This window comes from Lepeophtheirus salmonis, chromosome 6 (genome assembly GCF_016086655.4).
Source record: "Lepeophtheirus salmonis chromosome 6, UVic_Lsal_1.4, whole genome shotgun sequence".
Taxonomy (NCBI): Eukaryota; Metazoa; Arthropoda; class Copepoda; order Siphonostomatoida; family Caligidae; genus Lepeophtheirus; species Lepeophtheirus salmonis.
In genome coordinates, this window is record NC_052136.2 from 11,174,148 (window position 1) to 11,192,522 (window position 18,375).

General features: G+C 29.0%; 1 protein-coding gene across 1 annotated transcript in view; it reads right to left on the reverse strand.

Moving 5' to 3' along the window:
• Window positions 1-16,332, reverse strand: part of LOC121119732 (guanine nucleotide exchange factor DBS) — a 56,974-nt gene extending 40,642 nt beyond the window's left edge. The window contains exon 1 of the mRNA XM_040714491.2: window positions 15,166-16,332. Within this exon, the coding sequence (XP_040570425.1) occupies window positions 15,166-15,786 (621 nt within the window). The 5' untranslated portion in view covers window positions 15,787-16,332. The remainder of the gene's footprint in view (window positions 1-15,165) is intronic.
• Between the last annotated feature and the right edge of the window lie 2,043 nt (window positions 16,333-18,375).

Consider the following 18,375-nt stretch of genomic DNA (forward strand, 5'->3'; position numbering starts at 1 on the left):
TAATGAATTAAGTTTTTCTGTTATGCATATTAATGGTTATGGTTTTCAAATATACATACTTAATTTAAGTAAATCCATTTTAGGATAATACGCTTATAATCAGGTCTCAATATAAATTTAATTAAAAGATGATATATCTATTTATATTTATGTTTAAAAAAATGGATATTTGCAAGTGTATAAATATTCAACTATTTGGCTATTCGGATTAAACAATGGTGAATTAAGAAATATAAAAAAAAATCTAAAATATTAATGTTCCATCTGCTTGAATACATATACGAATCAATTTGATTCTACATTTCTTTTTTTATGCTGAAAGAACACTAGTTTAATATTTAATCAAAGAGATTGATTTTCCTGATATTGACACAAGATTATATAACCATATTTGCTCTCAAATATCCGTGCCAAATAAATACAGAAACAACCCTTCTCTATATAACATTTTATTAGATATAGCTGTTGTAAACAGATTTATACTTTTAAACGAAAGGTTGAGAGATACAATAAAAGTTGCTATGTGAAAGATAGGTCAAAGTAAAGTAATAAAACAATGTGACTAAACGCGTTTGTATGTCTGATTATATTTCAAAGGCTAGGAAAAAACCTTTTTTCTCTCATCATGTGGCTTTGTATGTACGCACAGATTTTGTCAACATATCATTTTCATTGCGGAATGTAACCTCTTTTTAATTCAATTAAAAGGGTGAATTCGCAAAGATTTCTTAGTTAGCTATAGTTGGAGAAAATAATATACATTTTGTAGACTTTAAGGGCAGAGGTTCCCAACAGGGGCTTCTTCAGAGTCCTTGTGCTCCGTGAGAGATTAAATAGGTAAATAACACGTTTGGAGGAACACTTTGTATACGTTGTAATATATTTAAAAATTCTATAGGTGCTAGTAGTTAATAAAAGATTGGGAATCTATGCTTTCTTAAATTTATTATTTCTAAATAAATAAATTATAATAAAACAAGACATATTCTATACAGAATCTTGAACTCCCCTTTAATCTTTCTGTTCATGGAACACTCAATGTCCCTGTTGAATAAAAAAAAAATATGCTTAGCCACATAAATATAAACAAAAAATGATCAATTTATCGTCATTTTTCCATTTGATTTTATTACTTTGGGTCCAGAAATTAGCTTCATTGTCTGACTATGTATATATTTACCGTCTTACAAGAAAGGTTGAGAGATGTTAATTGTAAGTAATATACATCTATCTATGTCATATGTACATATATGAACAATATAATTATGTATGCAATATTTTTATTAAGAGATTTTCGATATTTGTGAACAATGAATCCTCCTCATATATTTTTATAAATGAGCCTGAGTACCAAAACGAGGCATGTAAAACAGATGGGGGTCAAGAGCGGTAAAATATGTATATATGTAAATATGGGTATGCTCATTCTTAATTAATACAAAAATCAGGTAAGTGAATACTTATTATTAATATATAAAATTATGCAGGGATTCAAAAGAGTATAATTTATTCAGCAATGGATATCATAATGATTTAATAGACGTATTTATAAGTAGAATTGTACAAAATATGACTTAGAACGCGTTTTTTTTCTATTTGACAATTAGAACTTTGTTTTTTTTTATTTTCCAAAGCAGTTGTTATTAATTATTGAAAACAGAACGTCCTACTATAAAATAACCTAGTCTTTTCATGAATACCAATGAGTAACACAGATGATTTGTTGGGTAGCTATAATCATAGTTGAATATAATAATTGTAGTTGCTACTTCAATAAATGTTTTTATCAAAGCTGTTACCAATATTCTTATGTTCTTCCAGAAAGAACATATTACTTTCAAGTATAAAGTAATGATAAGTGAGCAAAATACGAAAAGTAACACTGAGAAATGTTGCAAAGTTATAAGTGTAAGTCTTTGATGGACTTTTGTAAGCTTTTTTGAAAATAATTTTGTCAGCGCCCTCCATATGAGTGTATATCTTTTATATCAAATATTATTATACTTCCAAAAATTTGAATTATTTTACCACTAGACAGCCCCACTCGATGTAGCTTTATATACAAACTAATATAAGGAAACAAATTCTATTCCTCATTGGAGAATCAAATGTTGCCATTTTTTGGTGGCCTTAAATTATATGTTTGACCCTGACAACTATCAATGTCATTGAAATTATTTAAGATCCTTTTTAACTATTATTATTTTTAGATAATTAATAATAATCATTACTTATAAACATAATAATTATATCGTTGTCAAATATTTCATCAATAAAACAAACCTGAATCAACAATATAAACATCTATGTAAGAAAAATACGCTTCCTAAATCAAGCAAATGATCTGCATTGCTACAGTGAGGAACAAAAAAAAATCATTTGCAAAAATGTCAATACTAGGAATTATTCTTCATTACTTTTACGGGGATCTAAAAGGTCAAAAAAACAAAACAATACTGATTAATCTGTTATAAATTTTTTTAACCTCCAAATAATTAGTATTGCTCCTATAAAATCCAAATAGGTAGAGCCTTAATTAAAAAAAAAAAACAAAAAAACTCTAGAGATCTTCAAAAAAATGATATAAACTAAGAATATAACAATGCATCAGAATCGGTATAGGTTGTTTTTTGATATAATGGACTAGACTCAAGATTGCCATAGAAAAATAAAATGCAATTTTATTTATGAATTATATAAAAGTATTTAACTATGGTTAAAATATGTTTTCAAAATCAACATAAAATCTGTCGATAAAAAAGCAAGCTAGATTTTTTCGCAAAATTTGTATTCTTCCACAAATTATCGTCAATTAATTCTCAAAAGTCGACCTAATTACACTTAAATAAGCAAAAATTCATCGCCACAATGAAATAATGAGAAATCAATTTATTTTATTTTGAATAACATATTGGAACAAAATTATGCTTATTAAATCAAATGAATATTTTAAACTATAGTTAACATTCTTGGGTTTTTTAACTCATCCCAAAAATTTTAACACAAATCCTTTAATTGATCAAAATATGTTTATTAAATATTGACCTTAATATATAAGGTGGGACAGCATAATTTTCTGTTTGATAAAAATACGTGGTAATCAGTCTGTAGACTGTAGATGTAACGGGGCGAACGTGGTTACCTTTTAGAAACGATATTTTAAAGTTTTCTTGGAAATACAATCAGTCGTTATCCTGTGTTGGAGTAGTGAAGAACTTGTGTTTGCTTTCGTAAATAAATATTGGAAAAAAATGGTTTTACATATTATTTTTTAAAATATAAATAATTACAATTTAGCTATTGATTTTTTATTGGTGCTTTTTATGAATTACTTCTAATATACAAAAAAACAATTTTTTTTTCATTTTCATAATTCGAAATATGCAAAATTTCTATTGTACGCAAATAACTCTACAAATAATAATGCTAGAGATGATTCTAAATTAGTAGAGTTTGTTCAAATCAGATTTATTAAGGAAAATCCAACGTTTTTATGATATTTACAGAATTGCGAAAAAATTAATTATTCAATGAACTAATCATCCACCATTATCATACAAAATATGTTACCCATTAAACTATGTATCTCTTTGTATTTAATAGTTATCCATCATAAACCTCTAAATGTTTCTTGTTAACATCTGTAGTTCTTTTTTTTTTTTTTTCCGAAAAATTGAAAATTTGAGAATAACAATGGAATTTTGAAATTTAAAAAAATAATTAATATATGAAATTCTTTCTTGGAGTTTTTTTTCGAAAAACTTTAATATTCGAAATTCTCTCTTCAAAAATTTGATTTTACTAATTTTTTTCTTAAAAATTTTTTTTTTTGATTTTTTTTTCAAAAAACAAGCCTTTCTCCTCAAAAAACTTATATACTCGAGCGGACGCCCCTGAATAGGCATTGCTTCTTTCCTTGATTTTTGTTCAATATTGTATTCGTGTTGGCTTAACACATATTTATTCTTCTAAAGTAAGAACAATAACATAATATCGACTTATATCAGCAATATATACTTACACGATACAATCACATAAATCATAAAAAGAAAACACAGTTAATTTTGTCACATATCTTTTTTCTTTATATTGAACGTAGGCATTGATTCTCATGAAATGAGATTTACAGCACGAATCTTAAAGGAGCCAGCAATAGTTATACATGAATTTATATAATCTTTAAAATTTTGTATTATTATATACGTGAGTCACGAAAGCATAACGACGAATGCAAATTGAATTTAAAATTATTATGTAAAAAAATATTTTTATTTCGAAAATAAGTTTGCTTTGCAACGTGTAAAAGTATATTATACATATGTATGTAGTGGTAAATCATGACTTAATATACGCCCTAATGCGACAAACCAAGGGTTTACATATATGAACTTGTAATATCAAAGAGAAATATTAGTGTTGTATTTGAGATTTATAAACACTCAAAAAAAAAAAAAACACTCTTTATAATTAATTATTATTTTTATTATATAATAAAGATTCAAAAAATATAAAAGTTAATCAGCACTAACATAAGATTTAAAATCAAGGCAAGTGTTTTTAGAGGGGTGTGTGTGTTTATTTAAAAAAGAAAAAAATTATACAGACTCCTACAGGAAAAGATGAGAAATTACAATTCCACTCAAATACTCGTAGTTACAATAAAAGATTAATATTTCTTCCAAATGTACTAACTGTACTGATATACAACTACAAGGTGTGTAAATATGAAGTCAGAATGTACCAATAGATGGCCATATCAGTCGATGTAGGAGCCGTCTGACAACGCCATTGCATCATTTACGTTGTTCTTACTACTGACAAATACAATACAGATATAACAATTCAGTTGTAATAGCTGATAGCATTGATTTTTCTCTTGATATTAGAAGAAAAGTGATTCAGAATCGCATCGAATGCCTGTCGAAGCTTACGGTGAACATACTCTTTGTAAATCAAAATTCTTTGAGTGGTTACAAAAATTCAAAAGGGGTTGTTTGCATCGATGGGGCACGCACATCTAACGAAGATGTGTTAAAATGGGTATATGACTAGTTTGGCTTAAAAGAGCTGCCAAACAGGTGGTTAAAATGTATATCTGACGATGAGTAGGGGTGGGTGCATTTACTATAAAAAAAATTAAAGTTTCATATTTAAGCATTCGGCATATTCATAGGCATATTTTTAAAAAAAAATCTAAAATCCATATTTCGCATATTTTCAGTAGCATTATAGTACCCGTATACAGAACTACACCAATTCATAGTTAGTCAATTATCTACAACTATCCGACTATTCTTCAATTATGTGTAGTAAATAAATGTTAACAGCCTATAAAACAGCTAATTCAAATTCAAACAATCAACATTTAGAAGACTACAATTACGAAAAATAAAAACGAATAAAAATGAGAGCTGACAAAAAAACATAGTTTGGGGTTATAATTTTGCTAAATCCATGGTGTTTTCTTATATAAATATAAAATATTTTGACTTTTTGAATATTATATATTTAAAGAATAGAAATGTAAAATATGTCATTTCGCAATACGACTCATGTGGCCCATTTAAAAAAAAGTTTATCCACCTACCTATTCTATCTAAGTCATTGAATACAATCTGATATCACAATTTATGTACGTACGAGTACTTGGCCTTCAAACACCTCTCATTGAACAAAAAGAAAAACAAATCCAATTCAAAAATAAATAAAACAGACATATTTTGTGACAAAATGGATTCAAAAAAATTAATGTTTTTTTTTGTTTTTTTTGGCATCACTGATGTGAAATTTCTACTGAGATATTTATAAATGTACATATACCTATATAGGTATTAGACGTCAGATATGATAAAAAAACAAAAATAGACGTGATTATATAGATATTTACAAGATAAATACAGATAATTAAGTATTTATTCATTGAGGAATACACCCACTGCCTTCAAAAGGTAGACATGCTTTGGATACAGGGAATACTACCTACTTTTTTTTAATATAAAAAACTATAGAATTTACAATACTACAAGTTTCATGTTTCGGTCTGGAACGGTCACTTAGAAAAATTCGGTATAAACCAGTCTCATTTATAATTCTGTCTGCACTGATTTTATATTATGGTGGTATTTGAAAATCTGTATACTTCCTCAGTTGATACGCAACATAATAAGTTTGAGAACCCCTTATGTACGGAATTTAATGATGAGTTCTTAGGGTGATGCTAAAAAAAGGGTAACGATCTGATACTGGAGTCTCCACGACCGAAATATGTCTTTCCATCTGTCTAAAAAAACACATTTCGTCCCGAATCGTAAAAAATCGATCTCGAAGTGTGTCTCAACCCTACTAATGTTGATCATTGTGAATGAGGGTTAAAAGAGATTACAAGCCCTTATGAAAAACAAAGCAGAGAGTTAATACTATTATTATCAAGGATACACACATAAAGATTTAATAAGCTTTTTTTGTTAGTACATTCTAGCATGGGATGTTCAAAGCAATACCGTGCGTTTTGACCATGAAACCCCCTTTTGTTCTCTCAACAATTTATAATCTAATAAAAATTCTTTCATATTTCTTATTGTAATGGAGTGAGAATCTTTGAAGCATCTTTTCTTCTTTAAAAAAAAGTAGGAAATAATCAAAGATCTATGATTAGGATAAATAACATTCAAAGAATAAATTATTTAGTAAAACCATAAATAGGCTTTTGTCTATTCATATATAAGGTTATTAATATTGTAGAAGTAACAATGACACCATGGATGTATTTTAATACATTCATTGATGAAGAATACCATGATAACTAAAGTAATTATTTATTTCATTCCTCATGCTGCAGAAGCATTTAATTCAACTTAAATAAGACTCTAAATATGTAGACGGGCTTATATTAGGATGCATAATATAGTTAAATCTAAATGCGAATAAATGATGTAGGAAGATGAAGTTGGTGTTGTAAAAAATGTATTTATTAGTGCTGAAACTCGGTCCAAGATTGATTATTTTTTCTTCTTCACTCTATACTGTCGTATGTATAGAATTGATATTTTTGATTTAAAACACGATGTATAGAAATTAGAAAAGAAAACACTGTTTCCTCCTCTTTCTTCTTTTTAGTTCACTATTTAATAGGTCGTCGGGGCGTTAACTTCCCTCTCTGAAGTGAGCATTCTCAACTTTTTTTTTTTGTCGTTAATTGTTTGAAGAAATGAATAATAAAATAAATATATATGAACCTCAATATAATTATTATATTTTCCCTGCACTTATGATATTAAAAGTTAGAAGGTTCTTCTCTTTATAGGAAGCAATAACTCATGTCCTCCCACTTTGCCCAATAGTAAGCGAAAGCCAATGTTTGTTCTTCTCTTAAAAAAACCCTAACTTTTTCTTATTGTTGAACCAATAAAGATCTATTTTTGTGTAGACCGAATGATACAACGTGACCGATCCCGAGTAGACTAAGACCAAAATGTTTCCGCTTACAAAAATTATAAGGGTTTCAGACGGATCTTAGATTTCCGGATCGAATATGTAAGTATGTACGATTCATATGTTTCTACTTTAAATTTAATTCAACTCTACATAAGATACAACTGAATGTAAATTAATGAATTATGAGTTGACATTTGCTATTAAAACAAACTACAAACAGTTTGATGATATATTTAGCCATATTTTATGCAAAAATGAGGAGAGCCGAGAAGAGTAAAAATATTAATGCCATTTGATACAAATATGCAAATTTGTTTTTTCAATTATTTTACATCTTTCAACTTCGATATGCTACGTACAGAATGATGAAGTATATATTCTACTTTAGTAAAATACGTTTTGCATTATTTATTTAATAGTTAGAATGGCAATAAGTATATTTAAAAAAATGGATAGTACTTAGAAGGGTTTATCTCACGGTATTCCGGGTTTTCTTAGAGTTTTATATCTACGGAAATTCAAAGGAAATCCCGTATTTAACCAAAAATCCACTCAAATATTAGATGTAAGCTATTCCATAACTTTGTAAAAGTTACATATTTTAGAATATGAAAACTGTTTTTGAAGACTTAGGAGATGTTACATTTCAGATGGTTCATAAATTTATAAAAAGAGTTACATGGATTTTAAGCGAGTTGACATTAAGCCCGTGGTTCGGTTTATGTTGTATTTCATAATTATAGGTTAACCAAAGATTAACTTGTAAATCGATTACTATTTTTTTTTGTAAGCCCGATTGGGTAACGGAACTTACAAAAAAAAGAAAAACAGGACTCGCGGGCTCTAAAAAATAAAGCTATACCGTGCTATAGAAGAATCGATATAATCACGATTATTGATGATCATATAGATAAAGAACATTGGAATTGAGTACGACAAGCTTAAAATTTATACTAACCTCAAAAAATAAAAAAAGTGCTTAAATTTTACAATATTTAATGGGTACTATTGGGATCTCGTTATTTAAAAATGAATCTTGCTGTAGTATAACAATTTCCCGGGAAATGAGAAATTCTTGTACATAGCGTATGAAAAGTTGACAAATATATATTTACATATATTATTTATTCATTGTTTGATGAGCTACTGCCAAAAAAAATGTATACATCATTTGTGACGATTGAGTAAATAAACTGCTTGCATACAAAATAAAGTGCTGTTTTACTGTTTGTTTGTTTGTTTAATATTTAACATCGAATGACTTTTGTAAATGACAAAAGAAGTTGATTCATAATAAATTTATGTAAATATTTATGAAAAGATAAATTATTAAGTAAAACTTTATGGTTTACTGCCTACCTCACCTCACCTCTCTGGAGGAATCAAAGGAAGCTCTTTATTAAAAATAATTTATTATTCATCAAATTTTGGATTTTTGTTTAACAAAAAAGGTATTTTCAATAGCGTTAATAGTGTTATAATATAATATATATATGTAAATATAAATAATGAAATAATTCATCAACTAACAGTGTTGTAATCAGGGATTTTCTTAGTTGGGAGGGTGATTGGAGAGACTAGGATGATATATAGCATCAAGATATCTTTGTAAATATTTTTGAGTAAAATTATTTAATTTATCTATTACGAATCTATGTACAGCGTGAAGCCTTTGTCTAACAACGTACTTTACGAGGGTAGGACGTTGACTTTTACTTGTTTCGGGGGATTTTGCTCACAAATGGATCTCTATTATACGTCGGACTCCTTAAGATACTTTCATACTCTAAAACATATTGTTTTTGTCAATCATAGTCAAATATGAAGAAAAGAAGATGGACTTTAATTTATTAGAGCTAATATTAATGAAAAATTACATTTGAATTCAAGTATTCTTTGTTTGATCGAATTAATGTTCATTTTTTATAGCGTTGCTTGTTTCTTTATTTTAAGAATTTTATTTATTTGTTTGTGGCGAAGAGTTTATTTTTAAATAGATGAATAAAATCTCATGGAAATGGTTTAGTTGAGAAAAGTGCCTTGAACTTAAAAGGTCTTGCAGGGAGGACTAATTTTAATCTATTATGTGAATTAATGTTAAATATTTCATAATTCTTCCTTTTGATTCTTTTTATATTTTGTATGTTTTTACAAATCATAATTTGAATAAAGATCTTGTTTAAAAAAAATAGAATGAAAATAATCAAAATATTTTTATAAATTGTTCAAATTTATTACAGATAGCCTATGAAGAAAATAAAATATGATAGTACTTCATATTTTTAAGTGAAGATTAAATCGGTGTTTGATTTAAGTGTAAAGAGAATTTCCGTGTTTATTTAGTCACCATATGTGTTAATAGGACTGATAAATATTCTTATTGGGAAAAAATATACGGACCCCATTTCCCTTACGCCCAATGGTTAAGTCCCTAATTAATCATAACATGGAGAAACATTAGTTGATTTAAATGTACATTGTGTACAAGCTGTGATTGATGTATAGGTTGTAACTTATATAAAAAGATATTACAAGTTGGAATTTCTAGCTTTAATTACAACATCAGCCATTTTAATTATCCACCATACATTGACGCTTTCATCAATTCAAATTAGGTATTAAATATGTATTTACAAGTAATATAATAACTGTAGGCATTTGAAACATTATAATGTGCCACAGAATATGTCACTTATCAATGAGTAGTTTTCAATAAACAATCAAAAATTACAGTCATTTATAGATGAACCTTCTATTTTTTTATTTAAAATTCTTAATCTAATTTCTTGGTTGTAAGCTTTACAACTAGCTTAAACGAGTTACAACTTGTATACAATATATTAGTGTTGGGTTCGAGTATTACTCGAACTCGAACTAAAGACGGCAATTTTATAATATTAATGCTAACGTCATGATTTTTTTTAAAGATCAATCGAATAATCAGAACTCAAAACATTCTCGTCATGATAGGTCAAATTTCTAGATTCACTTAAATCGACTTCATTCTAAAAGAGCTGATGTATTAAAAAGAAGAAACCACATTACATAATATGTGGAAATTTTCAAAAACTCGAACTCGCTCGAACTCGAAAAATTTGACTCGAACCCAATACTAATATACATTTTACCTGATACCCATAAAAATGCATTTCTTATAATGTACATCTTATAAAAAGTGTTTCTTATTCATGAAATAAATATTAACAATTATAGCACCATAAAACAGATTTCAAATTCGTTTAAAACATCATATAATACTTAATTCCATACATAGAAAATACTACTGCAGTGCAATTTAAGTTTTCCATTTATAAGAACCGAATAATATTCAACATCATAGTAGGGTGGTCGTTATAAACTATTATTTTTACTTTTACTTGTATCACCACCCAGAGATGCCACTCCTTGGGATATTGATGTTACGTTAGGAAAGATTAGTATAAAATTGTCGCTATCTTGAGATTTTGATACATGCAACAATTATCGATTCCTTTTTGATTTGCGTTTAAAAATCCACCCGTTAGGAAATGTTGATAAATTTACAATTACAGTCATAAGTTGAAAAGCCAGTTCTGAATGTAGCTTAAATGAAACAATTTTTTGCTCATGAACATATTTTCATTATCAGAACCAATTGAGGGGTTAAGAGAATAAAAATTAAAACATTGATATCTTAAGTGCCGAAAAAGAGACACCCTAAGGCATACCTATAAAAAGAGAAGGGGCCTCTTATTCTTCACAATCCCCACTCTCTGTGAACGAGCAATAGACATTAAGAAACTAACTCTTTCTTAAACAGTTTTCTTTGTCAAATAATAAATACATTCTCATATTGGTTAATAAAAGGACATCATGAAAGAGTAGAGTGAAAAACACCCCCTCCCATCTATAAGACTTCCTTATTCTTTTAGAACCTTTTTCTTTTGGTATACAATTGACAATTAATACAAGGTGGACCAACAAAACTATTTGCAAACAAATAGTTTTTTTTAGTTATACATTTTCTCTTTGATGCAGCAACATCGAAAATAATGCATATAGTCGAATGTAAATGCAATATATATTATTTTTCAAATATCCTTTCAGGAGATTCAAAGGGTTGAAATGTCAAAATACAAAAGGATCAATGTCGCACATCAACAAGGAAAGTATTGATGGTGTGTAAATAATATTTATAGAGAGTACCCTTTCAAAAATTTGAAAGAATTGTAAATACTAAGCAAATATTAGCGATTTAATTGCAAGTCAGTCCTTATTCATTTGGTCCAGTCCAGTTTAGTCATAGGATTGCTTCTTAAGACTGTCAGTCTTTTGAGCTCTATAACTTATTAAAAAAAGGTTGAGTTACGTCATCAATGACTCAATTTAATAAGTTTTAGGACTTAACTGTACCGTGGCTGTACTGGATGGAACTGCAGTCTTTAGTCCTAAATAAGGACCGAAACAACACTATATGCAAGTATAGAGCAGTGTAATGTTGGCTTTAACCTAAAATTTTTACAAAGTATTTTTACAGCTATATGACAACGTTATCTAGCTATTAGATGACACATATTTGTAGTATTGTTTTTTTATGTTAGACATTCGGTAGTTAGCATATAGTTAGTAGTTTTTTGACTGGTATTCGAACGCTGGCATTTAAGTAGTAGGTAGTTTTTTCCTCAATAGCAATTAGATATTACACGTCATTACCTTTATGATATCTTGCGACCTTTCCTCTAAAACATACAAAAACAGGAGTAAAGGCTCAAAATTAGTTGGTAATAATTTGCTAACTGTTCCCGAATTTTTTTTATAGCTTAATAAGATATAATTCAACTTCAGCTAATCAACAACGTTATTTTAGGGCAAAACAAACATATATGTTGACAGCTGACAACGAAATACCGTGTACATTTTTGTGTACTATGTGTTGTAATGCCGTGATTAATAAATTAGCTTTCAAAACTTTGGCATAATTTAGCTAGGTAGCTATATTGATAGAGTTAAGCCTTGAATTGGAGTTCGTAGGAAAGTTTAAACAGAATTTTAATGATCGTACAAATTTTATAAATTTACAGCCTCGTCTGATAATCTGATAACAAAAAAAAAAGAAGGAAGAACAATTTGTGCCCTTATCACAAAGGATATTTGAATAAAGAAATTCATTTCTTTTTTTAAGTAGAGTCTTTTTGATTTCAACATTTTTATAGATGTATAATGTATACTCATACGTATAAAATCAAGAAAATGACTATGAAATATCCACAAAGAGCTATATGTAGTACAGTATATGTACTAATTTAGTATTAAGGTTGTACAAAATATGATCTGGAATGAGTGCGATACTTTTTACAATTGGCAATCTGAATTATGTTTTTATTTTCCAAAGCTGTTATCATTATTCTTTAAATTTTAAGGAGGGAACATCAAATTATAAATTAACTTTTTGTGTGACTACTCATGAACCACAGAGATTAACACTGATGATTTGTTTAAAATAAGTGCTTATTAGACTCTAGTAAGATCTACATTGAAGTAATTCCTGTAAATTTTTTTACAGAATATGGAGTGATATTTGTGTTTATTTCCTTCCTGTCATTGCTTTTTGTAGGTAATTTAAAAAAAGTCATAAGAGCTAAGCTGCTCACTTCTCCAACATTCTTCATTTTGTAAGGGTTAGCACGTAATTTGAGAGAAGTCATATTGCTTACAACTATGCACATTATTCTATGTTGCTCCATATTGAAAGATATAAAAGAGAGCAATTAAAAGTTTCAACAGGAAATTTGCTAATGATGTGGTTATTTTTTTGATATCAAGCAGTAAACGAAAATAAAGACAATAAAATATATAAATTATAGACATATATATGAAGTTTTATAAACTTGTGGTGAATTTATCATTATTATTCCTTTATAATAATGATAATTAGTGGATAACTTAGTATCAACATTTCCTAAAACGGTCCTTCTTTGCTTGGCTAAATAACCACAATGAAAGAAACATGAATTATATCAATCAATAGTTAATATTAGTGTTAGATTCGAGTATTACTTGAACTCGACAAAAAAATCAACTTTACTAAAGTCGACAATTTTATGAAAATTACTTGAACTTCACGAATTATTAACTCAAAACTCGATTAAATTCTAACTCAAAATATACAAGTTTAGATTCATTTGAAATAAAAGAGAAACAAAATTGATGGCGATGCAACTGTGATGTGAATCACTATAAATAGCAACTTAAATTAATCAATTAATTGCTTTGCTGTGATTACTCTTGTGTCAGTACTTATTTAGGACTGAAAACTGCAGTCTCGTCCAGTTATGTCTCGGTTCAGTAGAGATTAATCCTGTATATCAGTCCTAAAAACATATAAAGCTCAGTTCTTGATAACAGCTCTATTTATTTTTATTTTTTTATCAGTTCTAGTACTGAGAATCTTAGAGGGCTGATAGTCTTAAAGGTAGGTCCAAAGGACCGATAGCACTAGTCCTAGGACTATACTGGACCGAACACACCACTAGTTGTGATTACATGGATACAACATTTTTTGAAATAATTTCTTATTTATGTAAATAAATATTTACAAAAATTACTAACATTATTTGATGTATAATGATTGACTATTTTATTATTGAGGTAGGAGTCAAACTGACTTAATTGTTGATATTTTCCCCCATTGATGCCTTTACTCGAAATCCCTTGAACCAATCCTCAAAAACTTGAACTTGACTCAATATTCCCTATTTCGAACAAACAGATTACTCTAATCCAACACTGCGTCGTTCTGATAATTTTGTGCACAAATTATGTATATGTACAAATATCTTAATTGGTTTTACGAAATTTTTGAGTGCAATTTTAAACCTTATTTAAAGGAGATTATAATGTCAGTTTGTACATTGTATGTACGCACTAATGAATTCTAAGAAGTGAAAGGTACAACACGAACATATGTATATACATATATGCCACTATGTAGAAAGTATTCCTACAAATGTATTAATTAATGCTAATTACAAAAATGTATTTTTATAGATATATTAGAGAATCCAAAGTTGGATACAATAACAATTAATCAAACTTTGTGTGTGAATTGATTCATATGTTTTTATGGGTGTGGAGGACAACATGTTAATAGAGATTTATGGTAGAGAGCGCACAAAAGCTACACTTCATAGGGGTACAATTAAGTATTCAGTATTTAGTAATATTTCAAAACTCATTCATTGAGGGTACATCAAATAAGAGTACAATCAAATCCGGATAAGCCAGAAATTAAGACACAAATATTTTATAACATATACTATATTGCATGATATTAACATGATGCTAAACAACTCGTAAAACTTTTGGACATAACTTTTACGTAGATAATTTTTCTTAACAATTTATGAAGATTTTTGAATTCCTATGGGCATTTTTAAAAAAAAATATCGTTTTGTCTCATTTATTTTAATCTTATAAGAAGATTTTTTTTCCATATAATGGATTTGAAAATACCATTGTAGAAGAAATAGAAGGGGAAAAAACTAAACTATGGGACTGTATGAAATAAATATACTTTTAAATTAGTAGCAAATTGCCTTATTTTATTCTGTAGGTCATCAAAGTACTTTAGTAATCATAAAATGGGATTTTTCTTAACTTTGGGTAAGGCAATATTTGTGCCTGGAATAAGATTCCTTCTGACTCAAATTTGACAGTATATATATATATGAAAATATTCCTTATTTCTCCTACCTGAAGTAAAAGCCAGTTTTCAGTATCAGAATGTAAGTGTCCCCCAAGGGAGGTGTGTAAGTATTTAGAGTCAATGTAGTGAGTAAGTTTTTCCGGCTCCTCCATATGAAAGACGTCAAAGTCTAGAAGGAAATCCCGATTTTCGTTAGCTAGCTCTGATGCTCCCTTATTGAGGGGGTAGATTAAATAAACTTCGCGGATCCGAGCTGGAAAAAGAGTGACTATTTTTTGGAAAGCAGTGTGTACTAAACCAAGTGAGTCGGAGGTTCGTCCGTCCATGACAAGGGAGAACCCTGTGGCTTGCTCTGTCCGTGGTACGACAGAGAGATAATATCGAAAGAGAAGGAGCATGTCACTTTCAGGAATGATGGGATACAGTTGCACACTTGGGAAAAAGAGAACAGGATGACCGAATTTTGTAAAACCCGCAGGAACAGTAACGACATTGGTACGAATGAGATGAACAACATCTTTGAGCGAAATAGGGATGGATCCTCCTCCTCCTTTTGAAGGATTTACGTTATTTGTAGAAGAGGATGCTACTGCTAAAGCGGCTGCTGCTGGGATACTTGCAGCCTTAGGCGGTGGTGGAGGAATCCCAATCACTGGTCCATTATCCATGATGTGAAGAACAATCCTATTTTCTTTTTTATTATAATAATATATATATTATTATTTCATTTATTGGTGATATTCATGTTACGAATGACCAACACGGATTTGCGATTTTTTTTTTACATTTAGGAACCGACTGAGTAGAGTACCCCTTTATCGTTTGGTAAACGATAAACTCTCTTTTTCTTTCTCCCTCCCTCTCGCTCTTTGTTTCTTTCTTTCTCTCCCTCTCTCCCACAGTCTCTATTGATCCATTAGATAAACGTAAGGGCTTTCTTTTCATAAAGGAAAGACTGTATTACATGTAGTGCAGTACATGGATTCTCCCTCTCTCTCTCTCTTTCGTTTTTCCCCTTCTCTCCGTCTCTATAAAGCACACAAACACACAAAAAATGAGCATATATATATATTCTTCTTTTCTTTTTTATATGATTTTATTTAATTCCTATTTTATTTTTCCAAATGAATTGTGGATAAATTAACTTATGAGAATAATATATATATTATATCACTCTAACACACGCACACCCCTTGAAAGGATCTTCCGAACTAGTAGTAGTAGTAAAAAAAATGTTATGTAAAATAAAAGAACATCAATTCTTTAAAATGAAATACGCGCTCCCGCGCGTACGCATACATGGAAACAAACCGCTTTGACCCAAGCCAAACCCATAACCAGACATCACATCATATCCTTCTTCCTTCTTTTTAAAAAAATAAGGAGGAGAAGAATATGGATGCTGTGTTTTTTATGTAAGAATTATGTGTTTAAAATATCATAGTGAATATACGAATCTCACTTCCTCTCCATAGATGACGTTCTCGTATTAAAGAAATTAAGTACGAGTAAAAATAGGGAATGATGATATTAGTTAATTCCTTAATAAAAAAACATTGTGTATAGAGTAAAATGATCGATGCATGATGTATTTGCACTGTAAACAAATATCCCTTTTATATTATAATGTACTAAGCTTGGCTATAAAAATTGAGACACGCGTTGTATAAGATCAGTTGGACCCTATAAATGAAGGGGAAGGGGTTCCTGACACTCACGACTCTTTTTGTATCCATATCATATTTCCCCTTCCCTCATAGCTGCCAGCAGATGAATCGAAAGAAAACAATGGAGCTATGTTATTGTAAGTAGGGCGTATCGAAAGAATATGTACTCGTAGAGAGAATGTTATTTAGATTGTACAATGTATTGGGTATGTACATAAGCTCATAAAAAGAACAATGAGTATATTTCTATGCAGACCTAATTGTTACGACTCATAAATGTTACACCTTGACATGAAGTATTGGGGCATCCCAAAGTAAGTCAGTGTGTATTGTTATTTTTGGCCACATATACATTATAATATATTTTCAGATCAAAAAACCTCTCTGACAAAAAAGTAATCAATACAACTACCAATCAAATTATCATTAATTCCAAGTCATCGGTTCCAAATTTTAAAACATTTTCTACAATTTATTATTTCACTAATAAATAGATTACTAAGAATAAATCCATTATTTTTCAATAGATCGGTTAACTAAAGTGAATCACGCGTGGTATAAATGTGATCATTTTACACTAGTTGACGTAAGGAATATTAAATTTTGTCCTATTTTTTTTTTATTTTTTTATTACAGTTTCCCCATTTTTTTACTCGGTATTGTTTGAGCGCAAAGATTAGCACCAATAAAGAGAAAATACTATCATATTTTACAGTTTTTCTTCAATAAAGGGTAACACACTAGCCAGGCAGCTGAAGTTGTTATTAGTATTTAATTACCAGCTAATTACGCGCCATTTTGGTTTCGGCGATTCTATTTAGGTATTTTGATGCCAAATATGCACAACGTTCATGAAGGTCAATGGTTGAGTATGTGGATAAAATAATGAGGATCGTCTATTCTGACCAATTTGTATGCACAGTTTTGATTACCAATGAGACAAACATTAATGGAAAAAAAATCATTAAAAATAATGGATTTCTTTATACTATACCTCAGTATACCATTTGAATTTGTATTATAAAGCCTGATATATCTTTCATGCATGATAATAATTTATCCTTCATTTTTGCCTTATCAAAGTATTTATTAGTCTTAAATATTTTTTTCTAGATATTGTCTGATGATGACGTCATTTATTAAATATTGCATTGAAAAATGACATTAACGTCCGATTCGGGTGCAAATTGCGAAATTTAGGACGATTACATCCTTGTAAATTAACATGGTTGAATCTGGCTCAGGTTCAACGGTTCTTTAGGTTCAGGTCTCAATTATTTTATTAAATCGGTCTTGTCTCAGTTTAGTTTAAGGGTTCTAGTTTTAGTGCAGAAATCGGTTCAAACTAAAAGATGAGTATTGTCCCATACTCTTTTATTTGCCTTAATAGTTAAAACAGGTTAAGTGACTTATTAGTCATGATTTAGGATATCTATTAATATTAAACCTATCATTTCTCATTTTACATTGAAAATGTGCCTTTCTTTTGTTTAATATACTATCCTTTCCATAGAAGTTTGAATTATGGAGTGAAAACTGAATTTTTTTATTGTGTGGTCAAGTCAATCCCAAACTTTAACTTGATTGCAT